Source organism: Thermobia domestica, chromosome 11 (genome assembly GCF_964235325.1).
Source record: "Thermobia domestica chromosome 11, izTheDome1.hap1.1, whole genome shotgun sequence".
Classification (NCBI taxonomy): Eukaryota; Metazoa; Arthropoda; class Insecta; order Zygentoma; family Lepismatidae; genus Thermobia; species Thermobia domestica.
This window is the reverse complement of record NC_137464.1, coordinates 179,100,020-179,127,987: the sequence shown is the minus strand read 5'-3', so window position 1 is coordinate 179,127,987 and position 27,968 is coordinate 179,100,020. Positions and strand designations below refer to the sequence as shown.

The following is a 27,968-nucleotide window of genomic DNA, read 5'->3' as shown; positions in this document are numbered from 1 at the left end:
AAAATGCTTCACTAATTCGTAATATCTACTACTTACAACTGTATCCAATGGCAATGGCCTCCATTTACTCTTGGGTTTTGTCTGAACTTTTTCAACTGTAGCAGTGGGTCTCTCCATGCATATATCATACAAGACTTGACACGCTAACTGGTCAAATAAACGAACACGTTTCCAATGAAAATCAACAGTAATATCTCCTTCGGTATGGGTCACTGAAAAACATTACAATAAGAAATACTAATAAATGAATGAACTTTGAAGAACACTGGATACGTTATTTTTTACATTTCAGATTCTGATTTATACAGTAATGAAAAAAAAATCAAATATGAAGTTCGATTAAATAAAAACAAGAGGCGTTACTTTAGCACTTTGTGTTACAGTCAACAGTCAATTGTTTCAGGACTATCTAGACTTGTCCTGAGCAGAACTGCATGTCTACAGTCGCGTGTAGAATAGTAATCACGATATCAACACTGCATATTGCGTTTGCGTAGAAGTATGGTTAATGGGATACTATCGAAAGTCTTAAGTGCACAAATGACACAAATTTTTTGCGGAAGTGAAATGGTTTGACATTAAACCTAAAACAAAACACACACACACACACAAAAAAAAAGGTCTAATGTATTCATATACTGATAGGATAAGAGTTCTTACCTAGTAAGATAAATAACTGGTTATGAATACCTCATAAGGACGCTTTTATATTCCAACATACCACTTCTAGTTGTATCAGCAATGTAAAGATCTGTATAGGAAAATAATTTAAGTTCTCTGCCCTTAAGAAGACTGACCGCGAGTTTAATTGAAATATAGGGTGAAAAATATTTATTGAAGGAAAATTACAGGTGAGTCATTTATTATTTATAATAAAAATGTGTTTCATATACTACGTAAGTAATTAGTCAATTAATTTCAATTGGTACTGAAAAAACATGAATTAGGATTTGTAAATAATCCATTACTTACTGACTCGCTTGTAATTATCCTCTTATCAAGAATTTTGTTGTTTGTAATCAAGCTACATAAAACCAAAGTTCACGACTGCTTAATTTACACTACACTAACTATTTACTTTATATCATGGGTGGAGTTAGGAATTGTCTGCTGGGGACCTTTTGGTCGGTCTCGGACCTATGAAATACCAAGTCATTTTCGGAGTGTTTTTTTTTCTCAGAACCGAAATTCCTGTCAAAACAACTGTACAGTCTCACAAATTTTGACAGGTCTTGGTAGGTGTCCATCTTATAGGTGGCATTTTTATTTCTGCTCATGCTCTATATACAAAAGTAACATTTTGTGTGTGATACTAAGTTCGAAGTATTACATGGAACATTTGTTTTTACTGACACAACATTTAAAAAAGATGATTTACTTAAAATTATCCAATTACTAAGCTACAGGCATAGTTATTGTCGTCAGATCCCTAGAAAAAAAAAATAGTAAAACAAAATTGGCCCAGAAAAAATAAACCCAACTTGAAAAGAGAACTAAATTTTGGTAAGAAGTGACACATACATTCGACCCGGACAGTGTTAACATCATACACTACAGTCCAGACTATTTTCCATCCGAGTTGAAAAGTTATTCTTGTTTCTTGAAACAACTACACATATGAAGGAGACACTCTCAGTCTCATCCAAGTAACCCTTTCAAGTTACTTATCAATGACCGTTACTTCAGCATAAATGTTTACTTCTGTATTCATCCAAAGTAAGATCCAACCAAATGCTTTCGAATGTTTCTACGACTGTTGTTTGTGTACTATAAACATAGAAAATAAATTATATGTAAACTGGTTGAAGATCAACCTTATAAATAACTCAGAAGATACTCACGTTGCTCTTCTAAACTATTATTGGATTGTTCAAAACATTTTGTTCATTCAATAAACATGAACATAAAATGTTTCAAAACATTTCATGAAGTGAAATAATTTTTTTTTTTAAATGTAACTTTCTACGGCTATGCCCTTTTGTCTAAAAGAAATGGATGATTAATTGAAGTGAAATCAATGCTTTTGTGCTCTTCCACCGGAAATTGAACTTGAAACCACATGCACCAGAGTCACACGCGCTATCGCTAAGCCAGCGGGGAGGGCTTTCAAACCATCATGTTAAACATCGACTTTTCACTGAGTACTGACAGCGAGGTGAGCATCTTTTGAATTAACTGGTACACAAATAAAGCCTGCTTTGCTACCATTTACAGCATGTGGATTCGGGATTTAACAGCCCTTCCCTTCCTAATCGCTTATTTTAGAGACGTCTCACTAGAGCAAGAAACAGCGAAGGTTAATATGAATTCATCACAAGACCTAGAACACAACTAGAAACATTTTGTTTTACTTTCCACTTTTCGTAGTTTGATCTAGAAACCAGATTTTTGCTTATGAAGGGAAGGAGGAGATAAAAATTAGGATTTAACTTGGAGTAATGAAGAACAGAGTTTAAGGTATACAGCCAACTCGTCTTTTGACACACACACACACAAATCTAAAAACGATGAAAAAACGAAAATATTCTGAAAAATGTAATTTTTTAAAATGGTTAATAATAATTGATAGGGTCTCTAAAAGGTTTTAAAAAAGTTACAGTTCTGTTAAGGCCAACTGACGAATCAGAAGACAACTCATGCAATCAGTAAGACAATTATAAGCCACCGAGACAGCGATACTTCTAAGTTTGAAATTATTTATTCCTTGGATCTCGTCAATACAAAGATAAAACAGCTCATAGGTTATTTGTTTATGGAAGCTATTAGATTAGGAAAAGTTGCTCGTACCTTGGATCCCGAACTTCGAATCATCAAAGCAAACAGTTTTAGGTGATCTCTGAACACTTTTCAATGCACTAAAATTATGTAGGCGCATGAGAGGATGATTCAAATTAACAAAAAAACTGGTTACTTACCCATAAATCCTCCCATGGAGAAACTAAACACTCTCCACACGTATCGGAATAACAAACTAATTCCGTCTTCAATGGTAAGATAACAAGGATAAAAACGAATAAGAGAAAAAGGTGTGGAAAAGGAATACATACCACAGAATAAATATAACGTAAACGATGTTAAAATACCACAGGCAGAGCACAGTGCGAAAGAATGAACTGAATTGAAAGAAGCGTGATGTCTATGCTACGTGATTATTGCCCGATCCAAAATATACATCAAGGGTAGGTAACCATATTCTATCAATGTTGCCAAAATCTAAATTAAAAGCCGGTTTATATTTATGAATAAAGAATGATTCTTTAATCTTCCGTTATTTCTTTGTTTTTGTTGAACCTATCACATTAACCTGCTTTATAATGTGTGAATGTTGTTTTAAGTGAAGAGCCAGTCCCGAGATGCCCTCTTCTTGTTACTCTTTTTGATTGTCTAATGTATTCATTAAATCGAGTGTTAATATTGCATTTCGTTTGACCTATATATAGGGAGTCACATTCGCATTGAGCACGATAAATACTTGACTTATTTAGTGGATCAACAAAGTAACGTTTAAATTTTTCTAAACTTTTCGAGGATGAAGGGGTGATACTGGAAGCAGATATGTTACGTTTTGCAAGGATACGTTGAATTTTCGTCGATAACTGTGGAAAGTAAAGAATTCCTATCCACATTTTTGCTTCTCAGGAAATAACTATTTTAGGGGCTTTCAATGATCTGCGTGTTTGATTAAACCATTTTTGAAAGGTGCGCAATTTGTACTTTGTTGTTGTATTTGATATAAAAACTGTATTTTGTCCTTAAGATCATTTGGACTATCACAAATTAATAATGACCTACGAAACCTATTGCGGGCACTACTTACATACATCAACAGTCAGCCCATCCACCACAGTACAAGACCAATATTTGGAAAAATTTCTTTCGTAGGGCATTAATCAAACACGTAGATCGGTGAAAGTACCTAAAACAGTTATTTCCAGAGAAGCAAAAACGTGGATAGGAATTCTTTGCTTTCCACAGTTACCGACAAAAATTCAACGTATCCTTGCAAAACGTAACATATCTGCTTCCAGTATCCCTCCCCCTCAAAAATTTAGGAAAATTTAAACGTTACTTTGTTGATCCAATCCCCCCCCCACTGAAAAGTTTAGGAAAATATAAACGTTACTTTGTTGATCCACTAAATAAGTTAAGTATTTATCGTGCTCAATGCGAATGTGATTCCTCATATATAGGTCAAATGAAATGCAATATTAACACCCGATTTAATGAATACATTAAACAAACAAAAAAAGTCACAAGAAGAAGGCATCTCGGGATTGGCGCTTCACTTAAAACAACATACACACAATATAAAGCAGGTTAAAGTGATAGGATCAGCAAAAACAAAGAAATAACGAGAAATTAAAGAATCATTCTTTATTCATAAATATAAACCGACCTTAAATCTGGATTTTGGCAACATTGATAGAATATGGTTACCTACCTTTGATGTATACTAGGGATGGCCAATATTTTCCGGAATCCGGATTCCGGAAATTTTGTTTTCCGGAATCGGAAAATTTACTTTCCGGAATTCGGAAAAAATCCGGATTTCGGAAAAATTCCGGAATTCAGAAAAATGCGGAATTCGGAAAAATTCCGGAATTCAGAAAAATCCGGAATTCGAAAAATTCCGGATTTCGGAAAAAATCCGGAATTCAGAAAAATTCCGACATTCGGAAAAAATCCGGAATTTAGAAAAAAATAGGAATTTTTCCGAAATCCGGAATATTTCCGATTTTACTTTCCGGATTCCGGAAAGTAAAAATTCTGGAATTGGCCATCCCTAGCTAGTAGCTGTTAAAAGAGAAACACAATAATGAATATATATACTGTATTAGTTTCTTGTAGTTGAATATGTCTTTATCACTTACGTAGACAATTGCTACTGCAGTTATTTACTGCTTTATGAGAAAAGTCTTATTTTCACACACAAAAAAGTCGCCGGTATGTCTCAAACATTATCGCGTTCCCACCTGCAGCTGCTCCAAAGCACTGCAAACTACTTTTTAACCAGGCAAAAGCAGTGAAGGAAAAGAAATCTCAACAAATATTCTAATAACATTCGCTTATTGTCAACATACCTACAGTGAGCGCAGAAAGTGTTCGTACACCGTGCATACTTTATATTGAAAACAGCTAGCAAGAGAACGGGAGGTGGAAAATATATATATAACCAGAATTAAGACTACACATTCATACATTTTATTTCTATATACAAGAGAAAGGCCAAAAAAAAAACACAATCACTGTTTTGTTCAGAAGAAAAGAGAGAATTCCTTTTTTGTAAACGCAAAAAGTCACTGTACACTTATGCTTGAATTAATGCTTATAAAGTATATTACGTTATTTAATATTTTGTGGGATTACCCTGTGGGTTAATGATTGTCTGTAGTCTTCGTGGCATTGATTTCACTTGTAGTAGTTCGTAGTTCTGTAGCTTCGGGACTGATTATGTCCCATTCTTCTTGAATAGCTCTTCTCAGGCCTTCTTTAGTAGAGAGGTTGTGCCTTCTGATTCTTGTCTTCAGAACAGACCATAGATGTTCTATGGGGTTCATGTCTGGGGACTGGGGAGATGTGCGAAGCTGTTTTAAGGTATTATAGAGTAGCCACAATCGAGTATTTTCCGCTGTATGTTTGGAGTCGTTGTCTTGCTGAACAATAAATTGTTTTCAAGAACCATCTTCTGCGCACTAGTATGAAGATTTTCCTTTAATATGTTAATAATATACTTTGTGGATCATCACTCCATCGATAAGGTGGAGACGACCCACTCCTGAGGCACTCATACAACCCCAGACGAGCACGGATCCTCCTCCGTGTCTTACTTTAGGGACGAGATTTTGAGGATTCATCTCTGTATTCACCTTGCGCCATACCATACGCCTCCCATTGGACTCGATAAGATTAAATTTACTTTCGTCCGAAAATATGACCCTATTCCAGAAAATATGATCCCTTATCTTTATACTCTTTTTCAGACTTTTTTTTTTTTTTTTTTTTTTTTTCGCACAGTGATAGAAACATTATACATCGCAATTATTGTTTGTACTGTTGAACGAGGCCTGTCTGCAAGGTTTGCTATCTTTCTCAAAGACACTTCTTATGCAATTTAATAATTACTTTTCTTGTCTCCTCATTTGTTTCTGTTCGGTTGCTTCCCATTTTGACAGCCCACCGTGCAGTTTTTTCGCTCCTATTCACAACTAAACTCATTCTGTTACTCGTCATGCTATACAGAGGTGTATACTCAGGTGAATACTAGTGAACCCCAGTTGTGGTATCTTTGTTTCGTATTCGTACGTCAGGCGTACGATCACTTTTTGCGTCTACTCTACGGAATTTATTTACTTTCTGACCATTAAACTTGTCTTTGTGGTTCTTTATTGATATATTCATAAAGCTTAGTTTTCATTATTCATATTGTGTGTGTTATTACACTTCTTAAATTTCCTGTTTCTTTTTCGTAGGCATTCTCGTTTCAATAGCATAGGTGTACGAACACTTTCTGCGCTCACTGTATGCACAGTAAATACAAATTTATAATTTTTTACTTTACGAAGTATAAAATGTAATTGTTCAATAATTAACATAAGCAGGCATTCATTAATTTATATTAATATAATAATTAATAAAACTAATAAGCGGGTGATTGATGACCAGGGCCCGGATCTTGTTGACAAGTCAACTTTTTTCTGTTACGCATAGGACAAGGCAAGTTCAAATAAAAACGTTATCCATCAACTCTAGGTTCTAAAAATATAGTTTTTTAGGATCAACTTTTGGTCACTTTTTGCTGTTTTGAAATTTCAGGTCACATTTTAATATTTTAAGGTAACTTTTAGGTCACTTATGGTCTTTTTATTCTTTTTTTCTACATAAGGAAATCTTTAAATGAACACGGTTTACGGATGTGGAAAAGACGAAGTTGAATAATCTCTTTTCTTACTTCCTGACTATTGGGATGGAAAAACTGCATTTTTAACAAACTAATGAAAACTAAACTGTAGTTGGTTAACGAAAGGTTGGGGTTGGTAGGTGGCCAAACAGATAGTTTTGGGTTATTGACCACAAAGAATGTGATCACGTGAATAACTAAAAATGCATTAGAAGGCGTACAAGGGCTTTAAACGTGTTTTTATCTATTATTTTCATGTAGTCTAAACTTGCGAACTTTTATTGTTTAAGAGTGCTTCCTAGTTTCAACTCGGGAGCGAATTCATGCTTTCAATACTTACAATGCCGTACAATGGACTGATCAAAAGAAATAAATGATCAATGGACTGCAACTAACTGAAACAAAACTTTTTGAATATGAGTGAGAATTGTTAATTAAAAATCCAATGGATATTTAAAAATGTCAATGTTAAATGAAATAAAAGTTTGAGAAAACGTAAGTTTTAAGGTCAATTTTTGTGATTTTTAGGGTCATTTTACAGGAATTTTAGTGTCATTTTATAGGTCACTTTTTAAAAATTTTTAGGTCAACAAGATCCGGGCCCTGTTGATGACTCAGTGGTAGAGTTTTCATCTATGGTATTCTAACCTAGGACATGTGGGTTTTCGATGGCTAATTTTGTGTTCGAAAATTTTCCCGGTGGTAGGCCTACTCTTGGTTCCCTTTCTTATATTTGTTCCATCATCACTCATTAACGAATTTAGTTTATCAAAACTCTATAGCCATATATTCATTCTGTCCGTCAGTGAAACAAACAGTCTCAAGAACTATCTGATGGATTACCAATCAATTTTGGCCATGATGTACAGAGTCAATAGTTAAGAATCGAGTTCCCTGATGAATGTAATATTCAAACCGGAAGCGGTACAAATCAATTTCCGGTTTTAACGTTAATCATTATATAGTAAATATGGTAATAGATAGCGAGAAGCGGTTTCCAGTAATCGACATATATAACATTCATGTAGATAGAACGTTACCCAATTTGTGCATCTGCTGAAAATAATGAGCTTAGGTATTTAGAAAGCATTTTCCGCTTTAGAAAATGTGTGCTTGGTAAAGAATGTAGAGAATTAGCTGAGTCAGGCACGTAGCTAGAATATGGTAATAGGAAGGGGGGGGGGGTCTGTCACGAAATACTGTGGTTATTTACCAGGGGCTCAATCATTCTAAACTATTTTATTGGCAACATATATTGGTTCGTTTAGCCAAGATTTCTAATGGGGGGACGATATGAAATACTGTGGTTACACACCAGAGGCTCGATCAATCTAAATATTTTACTGACAACATACCCATATTGATTGGTTAGGACAATAAAATGAGGATATATTAGTAAGTATTTTAATAAGAAGCTATGACGAAATCTCGAGTAAAAGAATATAAAAAAGTATTGAAAAAGATATAGTCTTCCGAGGTCATTCGAACGGTGTCGAGAATTTTGCGTCTGGGAAATTTGCTCCCTACCTCAAGAACAGAGAAAATTGCGCCTGCGATGTACCTCCGCCGGGAAGTTTGAGCCCTGCGAAATAAAAGAACCTATTGGAGCTTACGCATTTGCTCGGAAGGGCTGACATTACAGCATAAACAATCCTCCCCCCACAACCATGCCATTTGTGATTTATTTTCATTGTGGCTATATAAGGGGAAAATAAACTTCAATATAAGCCAAAAGAACACAACGGATCAACGCAATCACTGCTTCTTCCAGAGATGATTTTGGGGGAACACTGGCCTCCCAGAGCTCTCAGAGTGCCCCCTCGGAGGAGACCAAAATAATACGTCTATAATATAATAATAAATAGAATAGTACCAGCAGTGACCCCCCTCCGGAATACTAAGTGTGCCCCCCGGAACATTTTTTTCTGAAAGAACGACTGAACGCAATTGTGTTTGAAGTGTAATTCCAGCAAGTAAACACACTGTACATAGTTTTCTTGATAATATTACTGAAGTGATTTTACATTCACTTTACATTTTCTTTTCTATATTTTGTGTCCTGAAAAGCCAAACAACTCGCAAGGATTGTGAACAGAGATATCTGGGTAGAGCCAAACAGTCTTTTGTAGATTAAATTATACTCTTTGATTATATTAATAAATAATTATATATCAGTCATTTATACTTTTATTGTAAATTTTGTAGTATAATGAAAAATTGTATTTGTATGGATTGCCCTTTAGTGAACTAAAATTGTATTTTTTTTTCATTTGTTCGGAATATTATAACGGATGGAGTAACTCACTGAGACGATGAGAAGCAAGCCTAGTTCAAGTGTAAGTGGAAGTTACTTTACACAATACAAAAATAAGTTGAATTGTAGGGCGCTAACATCCCAGTGCAAATATATAGCCGGCGCATTTTCCCCTCTTTTTGGGGTAGGGCGCAAACATCCCAGTGCAAATATATTGCGAGCGCATTTTTTCTTATTTTTGTGGTAGGGCGCAAAATTTTCGCATTCAAGGAAAATATAATGTCCGTGAAGTTGACAAGCCACTTATGTTAGACTCCAATTTCGACTTTAAACGTCGCTAGTGCTACATTAGTGTTCGATAGTGACGCAAATCGTTAGTACTTGACAGATAACGTGTGCTTTTTAAATAATGGATATAAGTCTTGTAACTGCATGCCAACACGCCCACTTCTAAGAATCATCTCAAAAATGAGGTTAACCGTTAGAGCAAGTAAGTGCTTATTAGTGCCATTAACATTAACGTTAATGCCTCCATCGTACGGCCCTTTGAGTAATAAATAGTAACACTACGCTCTTTGCTAGTCTCAATGCGTCCCTATATTCTCGCGAACATTCTGACATGCCCAAGTTAGTTACTTTTTTTTTTTTTTTTTTTGCAACTATTGTTTATCTGTTATTGTTTATTGCTAGTCTGCAGAGTAGTCCTTACTTTAATATGCCATTGTCCTTGATAATCATTGCGTATTTACAAGCAGTTTGTTATTACTGTTAGAAGATATCAAAAAACAACAGATAAAATCTACTACTTAACGGTTCATATTTTTCTTTTACAGTACATAAACGATTAATAATAATAATAATAATAATAATAATAATAAGACTATTCCAGCATAAAAGTTATCAATTGCATCACCCTGGCAACAAGTGACGCATATTTTAACTTAATAAAAATTCGTTTCTCACGATTTTCTGGAAAACTACGTATGATAACATCTTCATTATGTCAAGTTGTTTATCTCAGTGTGATATATGTCTTACCTCTGGACAATATCACAGTAAAACAAAAATTAAATATTAGGAGTACATCGTACTTTTGGACTACATCTCATTAACCATGGGAAGATTGAGTAGTGTATACTTTAGGATGTAAGTTTCAGCTTAACTTGCATCATACATTCTTAGGATTACGAAAAGGAAATTTGTTCATTTGCATTTGAACAAAATTCTTAGGATTACAAAAAGAAAAAATAATTTTTCCGAATTCCGGAATTTTTCCGAATTCCGGATTTTTTCCGAAATCCGGAATTTTTCAGAATTCCGGAATTTTTCCGAAATCCGGAATTTTTTCCGAATTCCGGAATTTTCCGATTTTACTTTCCGGATTCCGGAAAGTAAAAATTCCGGAATTGGCCATCCCTAATGTATACCGTATTCACGCGAATATAAGCTGCACTTTTTTTTTCTAAATTTTGGCTTGAAAAATCATGGTGCGGCCTATAATCGAGATTTTCCCCTTAGATCATAAATTATCTGTTTCACAATGACATGTACACGTATTATTTTGCAGCCTTCAATTTGAATCATTTCAGTTGTAACGGCATATCCACATCTCCTGTTTTAAGGTACAAAACCAAGCAAATCTTTTTCTGCGTTTGGATATTTGCAATTTTCGCCCTCGAAATGAACACTGACTTTTCAAACTATTTAAGAGTTTCTCTTCATTTGTTCACCACCGACGAAGGTTTATATATATATAAATATATAAAATCAACACCAAATCTGTGTGTCCTGTGTCCAGCTTCCCGCTTTCTGTGCTCCTTTGCATAGCTGATAACTTGAAGTTTAAAATTTCGCTGTGTAACTAGTACGCTCCTTTCTCATCGTTACTCAGAAACCAAATGATCAACTTTTCCCGAATAAATCAATTTTGATTTTCTTTACACTGTCGCTTAAATCAGTCACGTCACCAGACCTCTCAATATACAAAACCTGTCCTATGCAACTCAAAGTACTCTCTAATTGAACTTTCTTGTAAATTTAGTAAATGAATTCTCTAAGTTTTACGTCCCACGGTTATGCCGGTTAGGCTAAAGGAGGCGGTGATGATGAGAGATGAATGAAATGGTGGAATGAAGAAAGTGGGAGAAAACGGGAGAACTTCGAGAAAACCCACGAGCACGGTGTTCGTTCACCACAAAGTCCACATGGCGCGAGCTGGGATCAAACCAGGGACTCCAAGCACCGGAGGTGAACGCTCTACCACTGAGCCACCGCGCCCCCCGTAAATTTAGTAGTACGGCCTATATTCGAGATTTACTTTTTCTACAATCTTGTGTCAAAAGTTCAGGTGCGGCCTATATTCACGCAAATACGGTATTTTGGATCAAGCAATAATCACGTAACATAGACATCGCGCTTCGTGGTAATTTAGCATTCTTTACGTTATATTTATTCTGTGGTATGTATTCCTTTCTCCAAACCTTTTTTTTTTTTTCTCAACCGTTTTTATCCTTGTTACCTTATCACTGAAGTCGAAACTAGTTTGTTGTTCCAATACGTGTGGAGAGTGTTTAGTTTTCAATGCACCTTCTACTCCGACATCACTCACTAAAATACGACTAGAGGCTCAGTCCATTCATATTCTTACAGGAATTATCATATCAAATTTAAGAATCCAAAGAACTATCCAAAAACGTAAAAATTGGAGCAACATAAAAAAAAATCAATAAAAACTGACTTTCATTTAATTCTTTTGATTGATTACCTATTTTCAAGAAAAGAAAAAAAAAAGTCTACCGTTTTTAAGAGTGCGAGAAAGCGATTAAAATATGTACTGACTTTAAAATAAGTCATTTCGGGCCATGTTGGGAAAAATTCGTTTCAACAGATGGGATGGGGTAAACATTTTCATGAAAACTGACGAATTATAATTCTTTTATGCGAAAAAGTGATTTGCTAAATTTTTGATTTTTGGAAAATTAATTTACAGGCAAATTAGCGATTAATTTCAGGGAGTTATGATTTTCATAAAATGAGGTGAATTTACAATTTTCGGATGCATGAAAAGGATTGAATACCCACTTTCGAAACCTTTATTTAGGTCGACCTGAAAGATTCCGGAACTAATGAATTCGAACTTGTGTCAACGAGTTTCCTAAGCTGAAGGCCATATTAGTATATACTGGGAATGGGCAGTGTGATTCTTTTATCGGAATCGATTTCTTTCAATCCATTCCGAACCAGGATTCGTTCCATCCGATCGAATCGTTTGGTGCCGATGAGTTCCCATATGATTCCTCCTTTCAGCTAAATTAGTCAAATCACTTTTATTAGCTGGAAAGTTATTGTAAACTTAGTTTTGCATAGCGATATAGGGAAAAAATGAAATGAAATTTTTGAGTTTTACGTCCCACGGTTATGCCGGTGAGGCTAAAGGAGACGGTGATGATGAGAGATGAATGAAATGGTGGAATGAAGAAAGTGGGAGGAAACGGGAGAACCCCGAGAAAACCCACGCACACGGTGTTTGTCCACCACAAAGTTCACTTGGCGGGAGCAGGGTTTGAACCCGGGACCCCAACCACCAGAGGTGAGCGATATAGGGAATAAGTAGAAAAGTACAAGGAAGGATTGTTATGTTTCAAGCCATATGTAGAATCCTCTTCTTTCTGATTTCTACTTCTTTGCTTGTTATATGCAAAAAAAGGACATACAAACGGAAGGTTTGATTGTTTCTAGACACGAGCAGTTTGTTCATTATTTGCTTTCTGGTTATGTAATGTCACTCTGTTTCGAAGTATTGCTTTTGTCCAATTTTATCCATATCAATCTATCAATTGGGTCCACTCGTATTTTGTTTGGTTCCGTCCTCTGGTTCCATCAACTGAATCTAGTGACTCAATCCGTAAACTACAGTACACTTGAGTGCATTCTTCTTCTTCTTCTTTTTCGTTATTATTATTATTATTATTATTATTATTATTATTATTATTATTATTATTATTATTATTATTATTATTATTATTATTATTATTATTATTATTATTTAATTTCCCTGAATGAATCCGTCTTTTGACTCCGCCAAAGTCAATCCACTTTTCATTCCACTGAAGGATTCATTCTTTTCATTAGTTTTACCTTCTTTCGAGCGACAAACTGACACTAAAGCTAGATTGTATCATGTGGTGGAAAAGAACAAGTATAATATTTTTCATAAGTAGAAGCTTTGCTTTGTATATACTTAAACAAATTATTTGTTAAGCAAAACAATATATTCACATTAAAAAATACATTCGTGTTACAGTTTCGCCAACTAACACTTTGGCTTCATCCGACACTACGAGATACAGGAGATATGTACATTCTTATATACAAAAACAAGAGGCAGCAAGTGTAGTTCCTGAGGCAGTGTTTAGTGGAACAGGTTACACCAAAAGGCTTAAGGATTGACAAAAAGGGAGAGAGGTGTGAATCAAGCAGGTACAAAAGACTCATTAAGAAGATAGAAAAAGAACTGATTTGGAATGAGATTAGGATTAGAGAACTCTTTTTGGCTTTGAATGAAGAACAGACAGGGAAGTTACACAGAGGAAGTTATACTCGGTAGAGCAAGTCATAGTTCAAGTTCAGGATAAGGAGATAAGGAATAAAATAAGAAGAAAGGCTAAGGTGATTGTGGAAACGAACATAAAGAAGCCAAAGGGGAATCTTTCAAGGCACGAGTACATTGTTTTTAATGATATAAAGATGAGAAAAGACATATGTGTGCAACAGGCGGACAAAGGTGGCGCCATCGTGGTAATGGATAAACAACGGTGAAAAAAAAAAAAAAAAAGATATCTGTGATAATACTTACGAGGTGATAGGTGAAAGGTCTATGTGTGAGGAAATTAAAGAAAAAGTTTTAGTATCACTAACAAAAGCACATTTTGAAAAAGGTCTTAATAAAGAAGGTAGGATACGGGTAATGAAAGGTTTTCCAAAAGTTCATAAGAGGGAGGTAAAACTGAGACTAGTATTAGATTGCCGAGGAAATATATTTGAACCACTGGAGGAAGAGTTAAAGAAGCTTGTAGAAATATTAAAGGGGCAACAAGAGAGTAGACATGTGAAAAACTCGGTGGAGTAAAAAAGAAGGTTGGAGGAAATAGGACAGAGCAAAGCTAAAACAATCATGTTTAGTGTTGACGTAAAGGCTATGTTTCTAAGTCTAAGAAGGAACAACATTGTTAAAGTCATTACTGAATGGATGAAGGATAGGAAAATAAATGGTTGGAGGGGAGAAGGTCTGAAGGAGGCTTTGAAGACTATATGGGATAACAGTTACTGTGTTATAGATGATAAGTTAGTAAAGATCAAGGAGGGACTAAGTATAGGTTCCAGGTTGAATGCGCTGCTAGCAGAAGTTACTATGAACGACTGGGAGAAGAAATTAAGGATGAAAGGAAGTGACAAATTAGTGTTTTTTGCTAGATACGTTGATGATTGCTTGAAGATTTGGAAAGGAACTGTAAGGCAATTGGAAAAGTTTGTAAAAGAAATTGAGGATACAGAGAAAGGCATACAACTGGAGCTAGAGATGGAAAAGGAAGAGGCTATAGTTTTCCTGGATATGAGAATAAGGAGGAAAGAAGGAGTGATATATACAGAGAATGGTATCAAAAAAGTTGCGCGTCGGGAAACTATTGCCACGCCAGAAGTGATGTTGATTACTCGACCAAGAAGAATTTCATCATTAACATGGAGAATAGAATTATGCAAATAAGCAATGAAAGAGACAAGGCAAAACAGAGTATACAGTCAGTCCATAAGAAGCTAGAGAATAATATAGATACGATAGAAAGAGGTTAAAATACAGGAGATGGGAGAACAAAAACGAAGAAAGAGAAGAAAGAAACCAAGAAGGAGAGCAGAGTGAAGGTGAAATAGAAGAAAAATGTGGTAGGGGATAGAAAGTTTGGGAGAAGAAACAGAAATCATTAAAAGAATGCTTAAGAAGATGGGAGGCATCTCAACATATAGAAAAGGGAGCAAGAGGCTACTGGAAGTAATAAGGAAAATAAAAAGAAGGAAGAAGAGAGAAGAAGAGCAAGGGATATTGATGGAGAAAAAAAAGGAGTGATCTATAAAATTCAACGCAGCGAGTGTGACATGTTTTATTTTGGGGAAACTGCAAAGGGACTAAGAAAAGGTATAAAACAACATAAGAATGACGTTAGGCTAGAGAGGGACAAGAATGCGGTCTACAAACACGTAAGGGACACGGTACATGCAGTTAATTGTAATGAAGTAAAAATTCTAGGCCAAGAAGATAGAAGCATAGTCAGGAAATGGAAGGAGGCACGGTTTATAGAAATGGAGGTCAATAAAGCAATTAAATGGAATTCAGGACTGATCATCGATCAGCAGTGGAATAGGTTGTTATAAAATCTTAAAGTATAAGATTTGAATACACATATTTATTATGGTTGTTTTATATATATTGATTATTTTACATGTGTTTATATATTTATTAGTGAATATTAGTTATCTATATGTATGTGTGTGTATATATGTAATTGGATATTTATATATATGTGTTTGTATATGTATATATCTGTATGTGTCTGCATTTTTAAGTGTATGCGTAATTATCTGTTTATATGTTTATATATTTGTATAATTGTTTAATTAGTTATGTTAATTAATTGTTAGTTGGGCTAAGATCGTCAGTTTTGTGTGTGTTATTGATAACAGATAGAAAACATCGGTATAGAAATATTCAAATCAGAATACTTGAAGGCGATTGGCTGCTGCCAGGAGCCAATCAGAAGCAAGATGTCTCAGCTCTTGTTTGTATATAAGAATGTACATTTCATCTGTATCTCATAGTGTCTGATGAAGTCAAAGTGTTAGTTGGCGAAACTGTAACACGTATGTAGTTTTTGAATGTGAATATACTGTTTTGCTCAGCAAATAATTTGTTTGTGTTTAAGAACAAGTATGTCATTATCGACAAGTTGTGTAGATTAATAAATTATTTTGCAATAATGTCATGTAATTAAAACAATTTAAAGCTTGCAATCAGTGCCGTAGGGGGTAGTTACAGCGACTACTACTTTGTTTCCCTTGAACAGTTAGTTAATGCAGTTAATGGTCCCTCATTTTCTTACTACTCCATCTAAGTACGTAATTTTGCATATATTTAATAAATTTGACTTTGGACTTTTTCTTACCTTTAATTTTCCAGAATTGTTCAGGAACAAAATTTTTAATTGCGTTGAATCTCTCTACTACAAATCCAAGGGTAGGAAATTGACAACTTCCATAACTAATGAGAGAATCACGAAGTTTATTAGGGAACACTTTCTGAAGTCGCAATGTTTGGAAGCGAGTGAAAGCAGCACCTGGAAATAATCAGATTATTTTATAACTAGAAGTTTAACGGAAAAAGACTTATAGACGAAAAATACACTTGTTTAGGTTCAGAGTAAGCTCTGAAGTCTTGAAAAGAAGGAACACTTCAGGTACGAAAGCACAAGCAACACTATACGCACAGAACACTGAAAACATTAAATCAGATACCATATTGCAATTTTAATACAGTTTATTTATTTATTTTATTATAAGACCCAAAAATAATAAATGACAAACAATGAGTTTTGGAAATGAGATATAGTGAAACTACGTAACTAATATCCTAGAATCCAATTAAAAACCAAATACTGCTTAAAATACGGTAATACTACTACTACTGGCATCTAGTTTACTTTAGTCGTATTTCGAGTAGTCAATAGGTAATAAATTTAATTTCACAAAGAAAACAAGACAACACTAGAGCTTGGGTAGTGTTAGTTGCTGACTTCAATCAAACAAGATTTTGTTTGTCGTCTTGTCTGTATACTTTTAGTTAGGAGTACAGTACGATGTAATTAGGTAATAAACTTTTTCTTAATGTTGCAATGTTTCAAAAATCTGAACTCTTTTAAGTTTGCTCTTTAATTTGTTAATATTTGAGGAACATAAACTTGTAATATGCTAATAAAATACCCTAAGAAATCGTATACTGAAAATGCAATATTATATAATACTTATATAATGAAAATCACAACTGTAGACGTTAAATAGATCCTGATGATAGAATTATAAAGGTATTAATGCTACACACATGGTATCTGTGTTTGAGATATATTCAATTACCGTGTTGCTTGATTGATTAGCTTCAACATTTTAACATCCATTTCAGCTGAAAGGATTCATGAGACATGGATCTCCAGTTTCGTTTCAGGTACTGACATCGGGAATCGAACCCGGATCTCCGCCTATCTCAGTACAACTTTTCTTCACTGAGAAAACGGGAATTTGATGTACTTTTATATAGAGTCTTACATGACTAATAATGGTGGTAACTCTGAGCTTTTCAACGGTCCGTTCCCTGAAGAAATAGGAATTTAACATTATCAGTGAAACTTTAAAACACTAACACAACCAAACACCTGTAGCATGGAAGGGTGCATTTGGTTCTTTATCTATTATAGGTACTTCCAGCTGATTGGTGTATGACGATTAAGCACATATTCACGCTCAAACCAGCAACAAAAACAGATAGTGCAAAGGAGGAGATGGCACGGGAAAGTTATGAAAATAGTCTTCATCTTTAAAGTTTTACGTCCCACGATTATGTCAGCCAGGCTAAAGGAGACGGTGATGGTGAGAAATGCATAAAATGGTAGAATGAAGAAAGTGGGAGGAAACGGCAGAACCCCGAGAAAGCCCACGCACACGGTGTTTGTCCACCACAAAGCTCACTTGGCGCGAGCTGGGATCGAACCTAGGACCTCATGCATCAGAGGCGAACGCTCTACCACTGAGCCACCGCGAGTTATGAAAATAGTATAGGAAGGTACTGATAATGTACGAGTAATTCACTAGTGGTGTGTCTGCAAAACCATCGATTCCGCTATCGATACGCTGTTTGCCTATCCACAAGCTGTATAGTTACTGAGAACGCGAGAAGCGAACTATGATGACACAATGTATGAGTTGTAAATAATCTATTACTGTGGATGGTCCATAGCGTCTTCAATCACCTGGCTACGAAAACATGAGACTTCATAGTAACCCTATGTTTACTGATAAGTGTATATTGAAATGTGTCGAAAATTTGACATTTCGTTATGTTTCTTATTCTTTTGTATGTTATATCGTCATATGCTTGTAAAGTATCTATTACTAAAAGTACCCATGAAGCTTTAGATATTCAAACTTTTGCCATCTCGTTTAACACATCATCTTAGAATTAGTTTCATTAAAAAAATGATATTCGCGACGATGCAAATTATCAGTGCATTAATATAATATTGTTATTATTTGATAGTAATAAATGTCAATCTTATTATTGGTCTCAACATTGAAAATAGAACATACAAACAAACAAAAATAGTTCATGCGTATCCACTTGCACTCATACTTGTAACAATTGTTGAAAAATCACAGACTGATACAAATTGTAAAACTTATGTTTATTTGTTAAGGCAAAATATGTTTGAGTTTCATAAGTACCGTGTGTATATCGTTCGTGTTGAGTATTGACACAGAATTCTCACATCTGTTACCAGTTACTGATCTCAAATCTCTGTTACAAGTTGCAGATCACTGGAAATGGGGAAACACCGTTAAACTGCGGATTCTGAGTTAGTGTGGCCATGAATTTTACACTCACTTCCAACACTCCTTAAGACAATTTTACTTACCAATGCGAAGATCTAACTCTATCCTGACATTTACACAATCATCCAATCTTTTATCTGGCTGACCAAGATTTTGAATTGCTCGAGTCACAGATTGATAAGTAATTTCTGAGAATTTAGCCCTGAAAAAAGCAAAGAAAGAAAGAAAATATGACTTCAAGCAAGTAAATCTCAAGTTAAAATTTCACTTAATTATATAAATGTTTGTAGAAATAAGTAACCTTCTTAGTATTCCTGTATAGAAAATGTCATTTCAACATCGATATTTCAGTTACTCTAATCGATTACCCTCGACAGGATCAAATACTGGCTTAAATTATATTTTGCAATAAGTTCTTCACATGTTTAGTTGCAACAATACAGTGGAAATAATTCAAACTATGTAACAAAACGTATCAATACAATGTAATATCTACAGCTCCCCAGTTAATATCGAGGCGTTACTCTTTTACTTCGAGCATCCAAGAATTATAAATCTACGAACAAAACTACTAACAAATACAATATTTATTTTCCTTGTATTACAGGTTTCTTCTATGGTTTCTTGAGTATAACGGTTTCCTAATATTCTATAGTTTTCAAAATTAACACCAGGGTTTGGTCTGTAGTACTAGAAGAATCAGTTTTTATCATGTCTTCTGTATATTCTACAGGCTTTGTCTCTCCGTGCCACTAACGAACATAATTCATCAGTTAACCATGGGATAGAGGTTGCGAAACGTGTTTCTTAACCACAGGAGTGTGTTTAGTTATACAAATTTATTACTAAGGAATTCACAGTATCTACCTTCTCATCGACATCGACAGGGAGTTTATTGACTATCATGGGAAGTAGGCAGCAACCACGTTTACAATTGCTTCATTTATATGCCTAAAGTCCCTACGTGAGATGAATTTTCTGGACATTCGGCCAGCTATTCGTACTTTTCTCACTAGTGCTGTTGCTAGCCTTTATGCAGGAGGACATTAGTCTATTGTCGTGAGAGACGTCTAATAAATTATAAGCTCATGTGCAGCTTCACCCCATCCCTCCAGCTTCACGTTGAGTCGAGGCCCATTTTCTTACTGGTAAGCAAAACATCCTCGGGTTTTACGCCCACGGTAGCCCGTACTTAAGATATACAACGCAGACAAATATGTGTGATTGTCTCTTTCTTTACAACACTGTTGTGTTGTTCCACCATGGCCATTGATGCCACCAAGGTTCGACCTTCACGTCATCAAACAGCATACAGGTACTAAGGAATACCAAATAGCTCAGAATTAGTCTCTATTATCTGTGTTAAATATTCACTGCTGAATCAACACTAGTTAAGCTTGTCCTCGAATATGCGCTATGCCTCACAATTTATTCGGTTATTAACTAGTTCTTATTTTTTCATTTCTTAGTTTTGTGTTAGTTGAAATAATAGGATTTTCTAGTTGTGATCACGGCACGATGAGTCATCTACCTACCCATACGAGGAGAAATTATGAAGTATTCTTTCTGTTGGCAGGTCCTGGGACTAATTGAGTTTATATATATGTATACAAACAATATGGTAAGATATTTTTATTACGATAATTGATAATTGAGTGTATAGAACACATTATATATATATATATATATATATATATATATATATTACGCTGTATAATGTTCCTTTTAATGAATTCTTAGCCAATATTTCCAGTATATCCCACGGGTACTCTTCTTTGGGACTAATGTTTTAAAATCCTCTATTATTATTATTCGCATGTTTATGTTATAACAAAAAGTAGTGTGAAAATATATACCGTGAAATGGCTACAAGATAATTGTGTGAACTCTTGATTTAATTTGCTAAATTCATTTTATCAAATTACGTTATCCACAACTAAAATCTCAACAGAATTATGAACTCTTAAATGTCAACGAAACAAAACATTTATTTATAATGTACAATTGTAGATGGTTTGGATAAGCATGTATTTCTCAATGGTTACTACTGAAATTGCTAATAAACACGATTAGTTTCCTTCTTGCTCTTCCGCATTCCCTTCCGCCTATCCTGACGCTTCCTAGTTGATTGAATGAAGACTCATCGTTTTACTGTTGAACAAAACCACGGAAGACACGTCCACACGGGGTATTTGCCACAAGGTTTGGGAAGGTGCAGGACCGTCGTGAGAAGCAGAACGCACCACTGGAGAACGACCAACTCCATGTCTTGGAAATATCATTCTGTAGGTTCATCGCCACAGATCTACTTGAGTTAGACAACTGACTAATGGAATGGAGATGAAGGAGAACATCGTTAAAGACACACCGTGGCAAGAGAACTCGACGCCCCTAGCAGTTCAACAGGATTGGGATCCAATTGTTGGCTGATTCCAGTGTATCCAGGTTCTTCCAGGGAAAACCATTCATCAACCCAGATGACCAGGACGACACCAGTCTCGTTGGAATTCTCAGGCTAGGGCTCATCCTTTATTTCGTAGTTTAAACCTTTCTCTCTCTCTCACCTTTCCCTCAACTAGTCATTCTTATAAAACTGAAACATTTGAATTTTATTTAATTCAACCATTGCATTTACAGTTAAGTACCGTGTTGAGCATCAGTTTCATCTTTAATTGTCACACTCATTTCGTGAGTATTTAGAGATTATTTTGAGCTACAAACTGATGGCATACCAAGGCACATGGTGGAGATAGCTGGGAGGCTTACGCCCTTGGAACGATTCCCCAAAACCATAGTTTATTATGATTATTGACCGTTGATTTGTTTTCCAAAGAAACGTACAGTTCTTGGTAAAGATAGACACGTCAGGCGTGTTAGAGATTTGTGATGATAGATATGATTCCGCTGAGCATAATGGAAATGCAATTTTTGAGTAAAGAAGATAGCATAATTTATAGTTTTTGCTGAGAAAAAGTTTGAGTTGAATTACTCTTATCCCACCCGCACACCCTCTCTACGTTTATGCATTTGCTAATTTAGAGTAACTTATGTTTATTGTTTCCTTGTTTATTGATTTATTAGTGGGTGAGAAGAATTAGAGTGATTTTGCCAAGTTGTAATACGAGTGATTTTGTTACTCTTTCTGGTAGTATATAAGAAGTGTGATTTATATTTTGGTGTAGGATATATATATATGCATAGTGTTGTAAGATATTTATTTATTAGTGTAATTAGAAATTGTTATTTAGAATTATAATTATAATGGAGAGTGCTAAAGTTATTTCATTCACGTTAGATCGTTTAGGTGAACCCCCTAGATTTTCTGGTAAACTGAATGAATCAGATATTTTTAATCATTTTGAGGATTTTTCTCTCCTTCATAACCTTCGTGATGTACAGAAACGTCATTTGTTGCCACATTGTTTAAAAAATATGGTTCGTGGTTTTTTGTTAGCGTTGCAGTCAACCGTAGAATATGACAATCTCGTGTATGTTCAAATTAAGAAGAAATTGATAGAGGCCTATCAAGATAACACCATTTCGGAAGTTTTAGAACAAGAAATGAGAAATAGAGAACAATTAGATTCTGAACCTGTTTTAGATTACATTTTTCACAAGTGGAAATTAATTTTAGCGTACGATGCGAAGATGACGTTAACAGAGCAAATGAACTTGATAATCGACGGGTTATTGCCTTCATTTTATTCTGTTATATCGAGAAAATCCTTTACGTCTGTCATTAGGTTAGCAAAGTTCTTAGATTTAGAGGAAAGAATTAATTTTCTTGTTAGCATGCGTAGTCTGCGATTGAAATCCTCGGCAATGACAAACGAACACGATTTACATCCTGTTAGAGACAATACTATACAGCAAAAAGAAAATGTTTTAGATTCTAATAAACAGAACATAAATGAAGTTGTAATTCAGCCTGTAGAAAAAAACTAGTTTATCCGTTCAGCTGCAAAGTATCAAAGTCCAGCTTGAAGGTCTCGTGCAACGAAGTGCGCTCGCAAAAACTGCTCACGCACACACACAAAAATCTATGTGTATACAATCTTATGAGCATTCGCGTCTGAAGCAAAGAAACACATCTTCTGTGCTCTCATCTCATTCACAGCGGATTATGCCTATTGCTTCTGTTAACACAGTAAATGTAAATCAGAATATTAAGTTAAACAATAGGAATAAAGCAGACAGTAATATGTATAATAATATTAGAAATGGTACGCGATATTATGTGCCCATTCAATTTAAATCTAATTTGCCTCATGTTAAAGTATATATTAATAATAAGCCGCATTTATTTCTATTGTATTCAGGAAGTACAATTAGCATATTTTCTGGCAATATTTTAAGTAGGAAGCATAAAATACCCAAAGGTACTACTTTTATTCGTGGCGCCACTGGAAATTCTCAAGAAAGTGATCAGATCGCTTTATTGAAATTTAAATTAGCAGGACAAAATTTTACATATCCTTTTCGAGTGTACAAAGATTTTCCGTTTAATAGTATAATTGGCCAAGATTTCTTGAAAAATCATCTTGCCATGGTTGATCACAATAAGAATTCTTTCAGTTTTGTTAAATTTGGTATCCTTCCAAGAGTTGAATTACCGCCATACGTATCCTTAGATGAAATTTAAAATCATATAGCGAAAGTATTTAAACCTCAATTTTTAGTGGCTCCTTCTGTAGTCTTGCCTCCAAATTCAAGTGTTCAGGTTACATTAAAGAAAGTAAATGATCTTGCAGGTAACCGTAACTTACTAGTTCCTAATGAGTTAATAGATACACAGGTAGAAATTTTTGTGTGCAAAACAGTTGTAGACGAAATTCACCAGTAATTTTTGTAGTTAATCCCACCAAAAGTAAACTTTATTTGAAAAAATATGCTGTTTTGGGTTCTGTCGAACATGTTATCAGTGGTACCAACTTACATAAACAAGACTGCGCTAACAATAATGTATATCAAATGAAAGCAGTGAACACAAAATCTTTTTCTGAAGGTTACGATAAATACCGTGTTAATGTTAATCCTGAATTGTTGCCACATCAACAACAGCAATTATATGATTTAGTAGAGGAATTTTATTCTAGTTTTTCTTGGAATGAATTTGATTATGGTAGTGCTAAAGGATATAAGCATAAAATTGAATTAGTAGACAATATTCCAGTCAATCCTTCGCAATTTGCCCTTTCATATCATCTAAGGGATGAGATTAAAAAACAAATAGATATTTTATTGAAAAGTAAAATCACTGAGCCCAGTGTTAGTCCTTATAATTCTCCAGTATTGCTTGTTAAAAACAACAATGGACAGTTCAGATTTATTCAAGATGCTCGCTATATTAACAAAAAAATGATTCCTGACAGGTTTCCAGTTCCATCTATTCAAGAAATATTGACTAATTTAGCATGACGCAAATATTTATGTTCTAGTGATGTTTTTGGAGCCTTTTTAAATATTCCCCCTACTGAAACCTATTTCCCTTAGAGTCAAAACCTATTACAGCTTTTTGAATTCCAGGCGTTGGCTCATAGGGGGTAAAAACATCTAATAGTGGTATGAATAGGTTAGTGAAACTTACTTTAGAAGGTCTTCCTCAAAATAAAATATATACCTATGTGGACGATTATTTTTGGTCCAGTAATAATTTTGACAAAATTCTACAGCTAACCCGCATGTTGTTTCAAATAATAAAGAAAGTTAGTTTAAAGCTTTTCCCTGAAAAAACAAAATTGGGATATTTTTCGTTACATGTTCTTGGTCACACTGTTAGTAAAGATGGTTTGTCTATTTCGAAAAGAATTATACATTCAATTTCCAATTATCAGCGTCCCAAAACAAAGAAATAGTCAAAAGTTTTTTAGGATTGCCTTCTTTTGTTCGTTCGTATTTGCCTAATTTCAGTTAATTGGCAGAAGCCTTACTTTCATTGTTGAAAAAAGATGCTCCTTTTCGCTGGAAAGAACCGCAAGAGAAAGCATTCAATAATACCAAGCAAGCCATCATTTCAGCTTCTTGTTTAATGAGATTATTCTCTCTACCTCTATTTTGATGCCAGCAAAATTGCCCTCTCGGGACTGTTAAAGCAACCTCAAAATTCACCTTACGATACAAATCTAGTTCTTATTAGTTATTGTAGTCGTGCGACGTCTCCTAGCGAGAGAAAATTACACCCATACCAGCTTGAATTACTAGAATTGCTGTATTCTTTACGTTCATTTAGATATTTTCTTTCGGGACGTAATTTTTATTTAAAAACAGATTGTCATAGTTTATTGTATTTGAAGCAAAGAATGTAAGTAAAATTTCCAGATGGATTAGTAAACTTGAATCTTACAATTTTACTATTTCACATATTAGTGGCTCCAGCAATATAGAAGCAGATGTTATTTCAGTTAAGTATCGTGTTGAGAATCAGTTTCATCCCCAATTGTCACATTCATTTAGAAATTATTTTGAAAAAAAAAATGAAATGAAATCTTTTAAGTTTTACGTCGCACGGTTATGCCTGTTAGACTAAAGGAGACGGTGATGATGAGAGATGAGTGAAATGAAGAAAGTGGGAGAACCCCGAGAAAACCCACGAGCACGGCGTTTGTCCACTACAAAGTTCACTTGGCGGCGGCTGGGATCGAACCCGGGATCCCAAGCCCCAGAGGTGAACGCTCTACCACTGAGCCGCCGGTTACAAACTGAAGGCACATAGCACTACCGGCACTATTTTGAGCTACAAACTGAAGGCACATCGCGGCACAATACACACACACTCTTAATATTATAATAGTTAGTGCACTAATCCTAAATGTCGCCTCTTCTATATATTTTTTTGTTAATATTTAGTCAGGTGATGGGGAGACGGTTTTTGTGATGGGGAGAGATAGACTCGGCGCTGAAGTTATATATACACTTTGGAATAGTAAAACCTTGTAATAGGAACTTCATCCACAAATCAGATTTTCAAAATAATTTTAAAAGTAAATATACTGGATTTCATGCTAAAATTTTAACAAATAATATTAAGGATACTTGAATAAAAATAACTTTTTAGAACTCATGGAGAATATGCTAAGTTGTTATTATATTTAAAAAATAACACAAAAGGTAGAACAGCACAAAATTTGCAACATAAATGACCCGACAATGCTTTCACTCCTACAGCTTCCGACAACAAAATGAATGACGAAGTGTATGGGTGGTCCAAGCGCAGAGGAAACGTATGCAGAAAAAACAAACAACGTATTAGGTGTTCGAATTCCAAAGCAGCCTTGATATTTCGGGGCAAAATTTGCTTGAATTTTTGGTTCGTATTATAAGTTGCTCGAGTTCTGGGGCTTCTGGATTCCGAAGTGAGGATGTTTTACTTCGCTAGGTGGCATCAACAGCTTTTAATAGGTATTACATGTTTAAACTTATTCACAATTTACTCACACTTTTCTTTGAACTATAAACAGCATACCTGTATATCTGAAGATTTGGCTTTACTGCACGACAAACTTCTATGATTTCAAATCCAATATTTTCCCCTTCGCGATCACAATCAGTCCATATAATAAGAACATCACACTTTGCAGCTTCTCGCTCTAAAGTTCGCTAGAAAGGAAAAAAAGAAGAATAAGAACAGTGATTTACCTGATGCACTTATAAACAACTTCAATTAAATGTTGTTAGTGCTATAAGAATTACTCACCTGATAAAATATTTTCTAAGCTTTGAGAAGAACACTGGATTATTCGACTTTAATACAAATAGCGGCTGCTGCTAAAGCAGTGCCATTGTGCCATTGCATTACCAAGTAATGTTCTAGTTTATACAGCTATAATTTGTAGTAGGAGTAACAAAATATTATCGCATTTTCCCTCACTCATAAAGCGAGCCATAAGTAAATGTCTCTTTCAAGTCACTGTAAATAGTTTTCTATAAAATATATATATATATATATATATATATATATATATATATATATATATATATATATAGAGAGAGAGAGAGAGAGAGAGAGAGAGAGAGAGGAGAGGAAAGAAGCCTACCAGACACATACTGGTTTGCGCCAGATTCAAAGCTGGCTCTGGACATGTATGCTTTATACCTGCTAGATGCACGTTAAACGGTCCCTCGTTGTGCAAAGTCCAAAGTGCCTACCATGGTCTCTAAAAACAAGAATACAGTTAGTTCCCTGGTATGGTTTTGATAAATTCAGAAGCTTTTATTTATTCACTCGTTCATTTACTTTTAAAAAAGATATTTAAAAAGGTACTGGACACGACGCAATACAAACTATATCCTTGCAACAAGTATTCAAAGTCAAAGAGTGTAATTTGTAACCACTCTACGGTCCCATGTGTATTTTTGTTTATATATATATATATATTGTATATATATAATAGGCTTACTCTCTGAGCATTACATATTTTACTGGTGAACCTATTAGATAACAAATAATGTTAAACGGATTACGTGTAATCATATGTGTTCGTAAGTAACATAACATTATTATCATTACAACTGATCTTTTATTGTGCTTAGAGATGCAAGGGCTAGAAAAAAACTTCTTTTTTCAAAGTGAAAAGAAGTTTTTATAGTTATTTATTTATTTTGCCTGGGAGACTTTGGGCTGTTTTGAACATTTTAATTTTAGTGTAGAAATAACAACAGCACATTCACCTTTATTCTCGCACTGTAACACGAAAAAAATAATTTAATAACTGCATTCTGAAGAAGAAAAAGATCATGAGAAGTTCAATAATTAAGGATAATTAGTCACTTGATGGTAAAGAAAAAGATCAAATCGCTGAACATTACATGAAATTCGTGAGATTTCTAGTTCGAGTGAATTGTTTATAGAGCTATAAGAGTAATGTTCTATGACAAAAATGTTTTAGTGAATTGTTATTTTTTTCTGGAAAACTATATGAAGTGGATATTTTCCAAGGTTATTTTGCGACTTATTTCAAGAACTTCACGCTAAGATCGAAAGAGCACAGTTTTGTTATAATGGTTTCTGTTGCAAAAATAGCCCACTTCGGTAATAAATTATAATCATAGATGCATTGCAATTTGCGATAAAATTATTGTTTGTTTGTTTGTTTTGTTTGCATTGCATCTCTATGATCTTGTATAACAAACTGTGATATGAAACTGCTTAAATAAAATTATGCTATATAT

The 27,968-nt window shown here is 34.6% G+C and overlaps 1 protein-coding gene across 1 annotated transcript in view; it reads right to left on the bottom strand.

The window, feature by feature from the left end:
• Nucleotides 1-27,968, bottom strand: part of Top3alpha (topoisomerase 3-alpha) — a 137,838-nt gene that overhangs the window by 104,058 nt on the left and 5,812 nt on the right. Inside the window, exons 3-6 of the mRNA XM_081731377.1 lie at nucleotides 26,263-26,396; nucleotides 18,884-19,002; nucleotides 16,367-16,537; nucleotides 37-212 (exon numbers count right to left, since the gene is read on the bottom strand). Of these exons, the coding sequence (XP_081587503.1) occupies nucleotides 37-212; nucleotides 16,367-16,537; nucleotides 18,884-19,002; nucleotides 26,263-26,396 (600 nt within the window). The remainder of the gene's footprint in view (nucleotides 1-36; nucleotides 213-16,366; nucleotides 16,538-18,883; nucleotides 19,003-26,262; nucleotides 26,397-27,968) is intronic.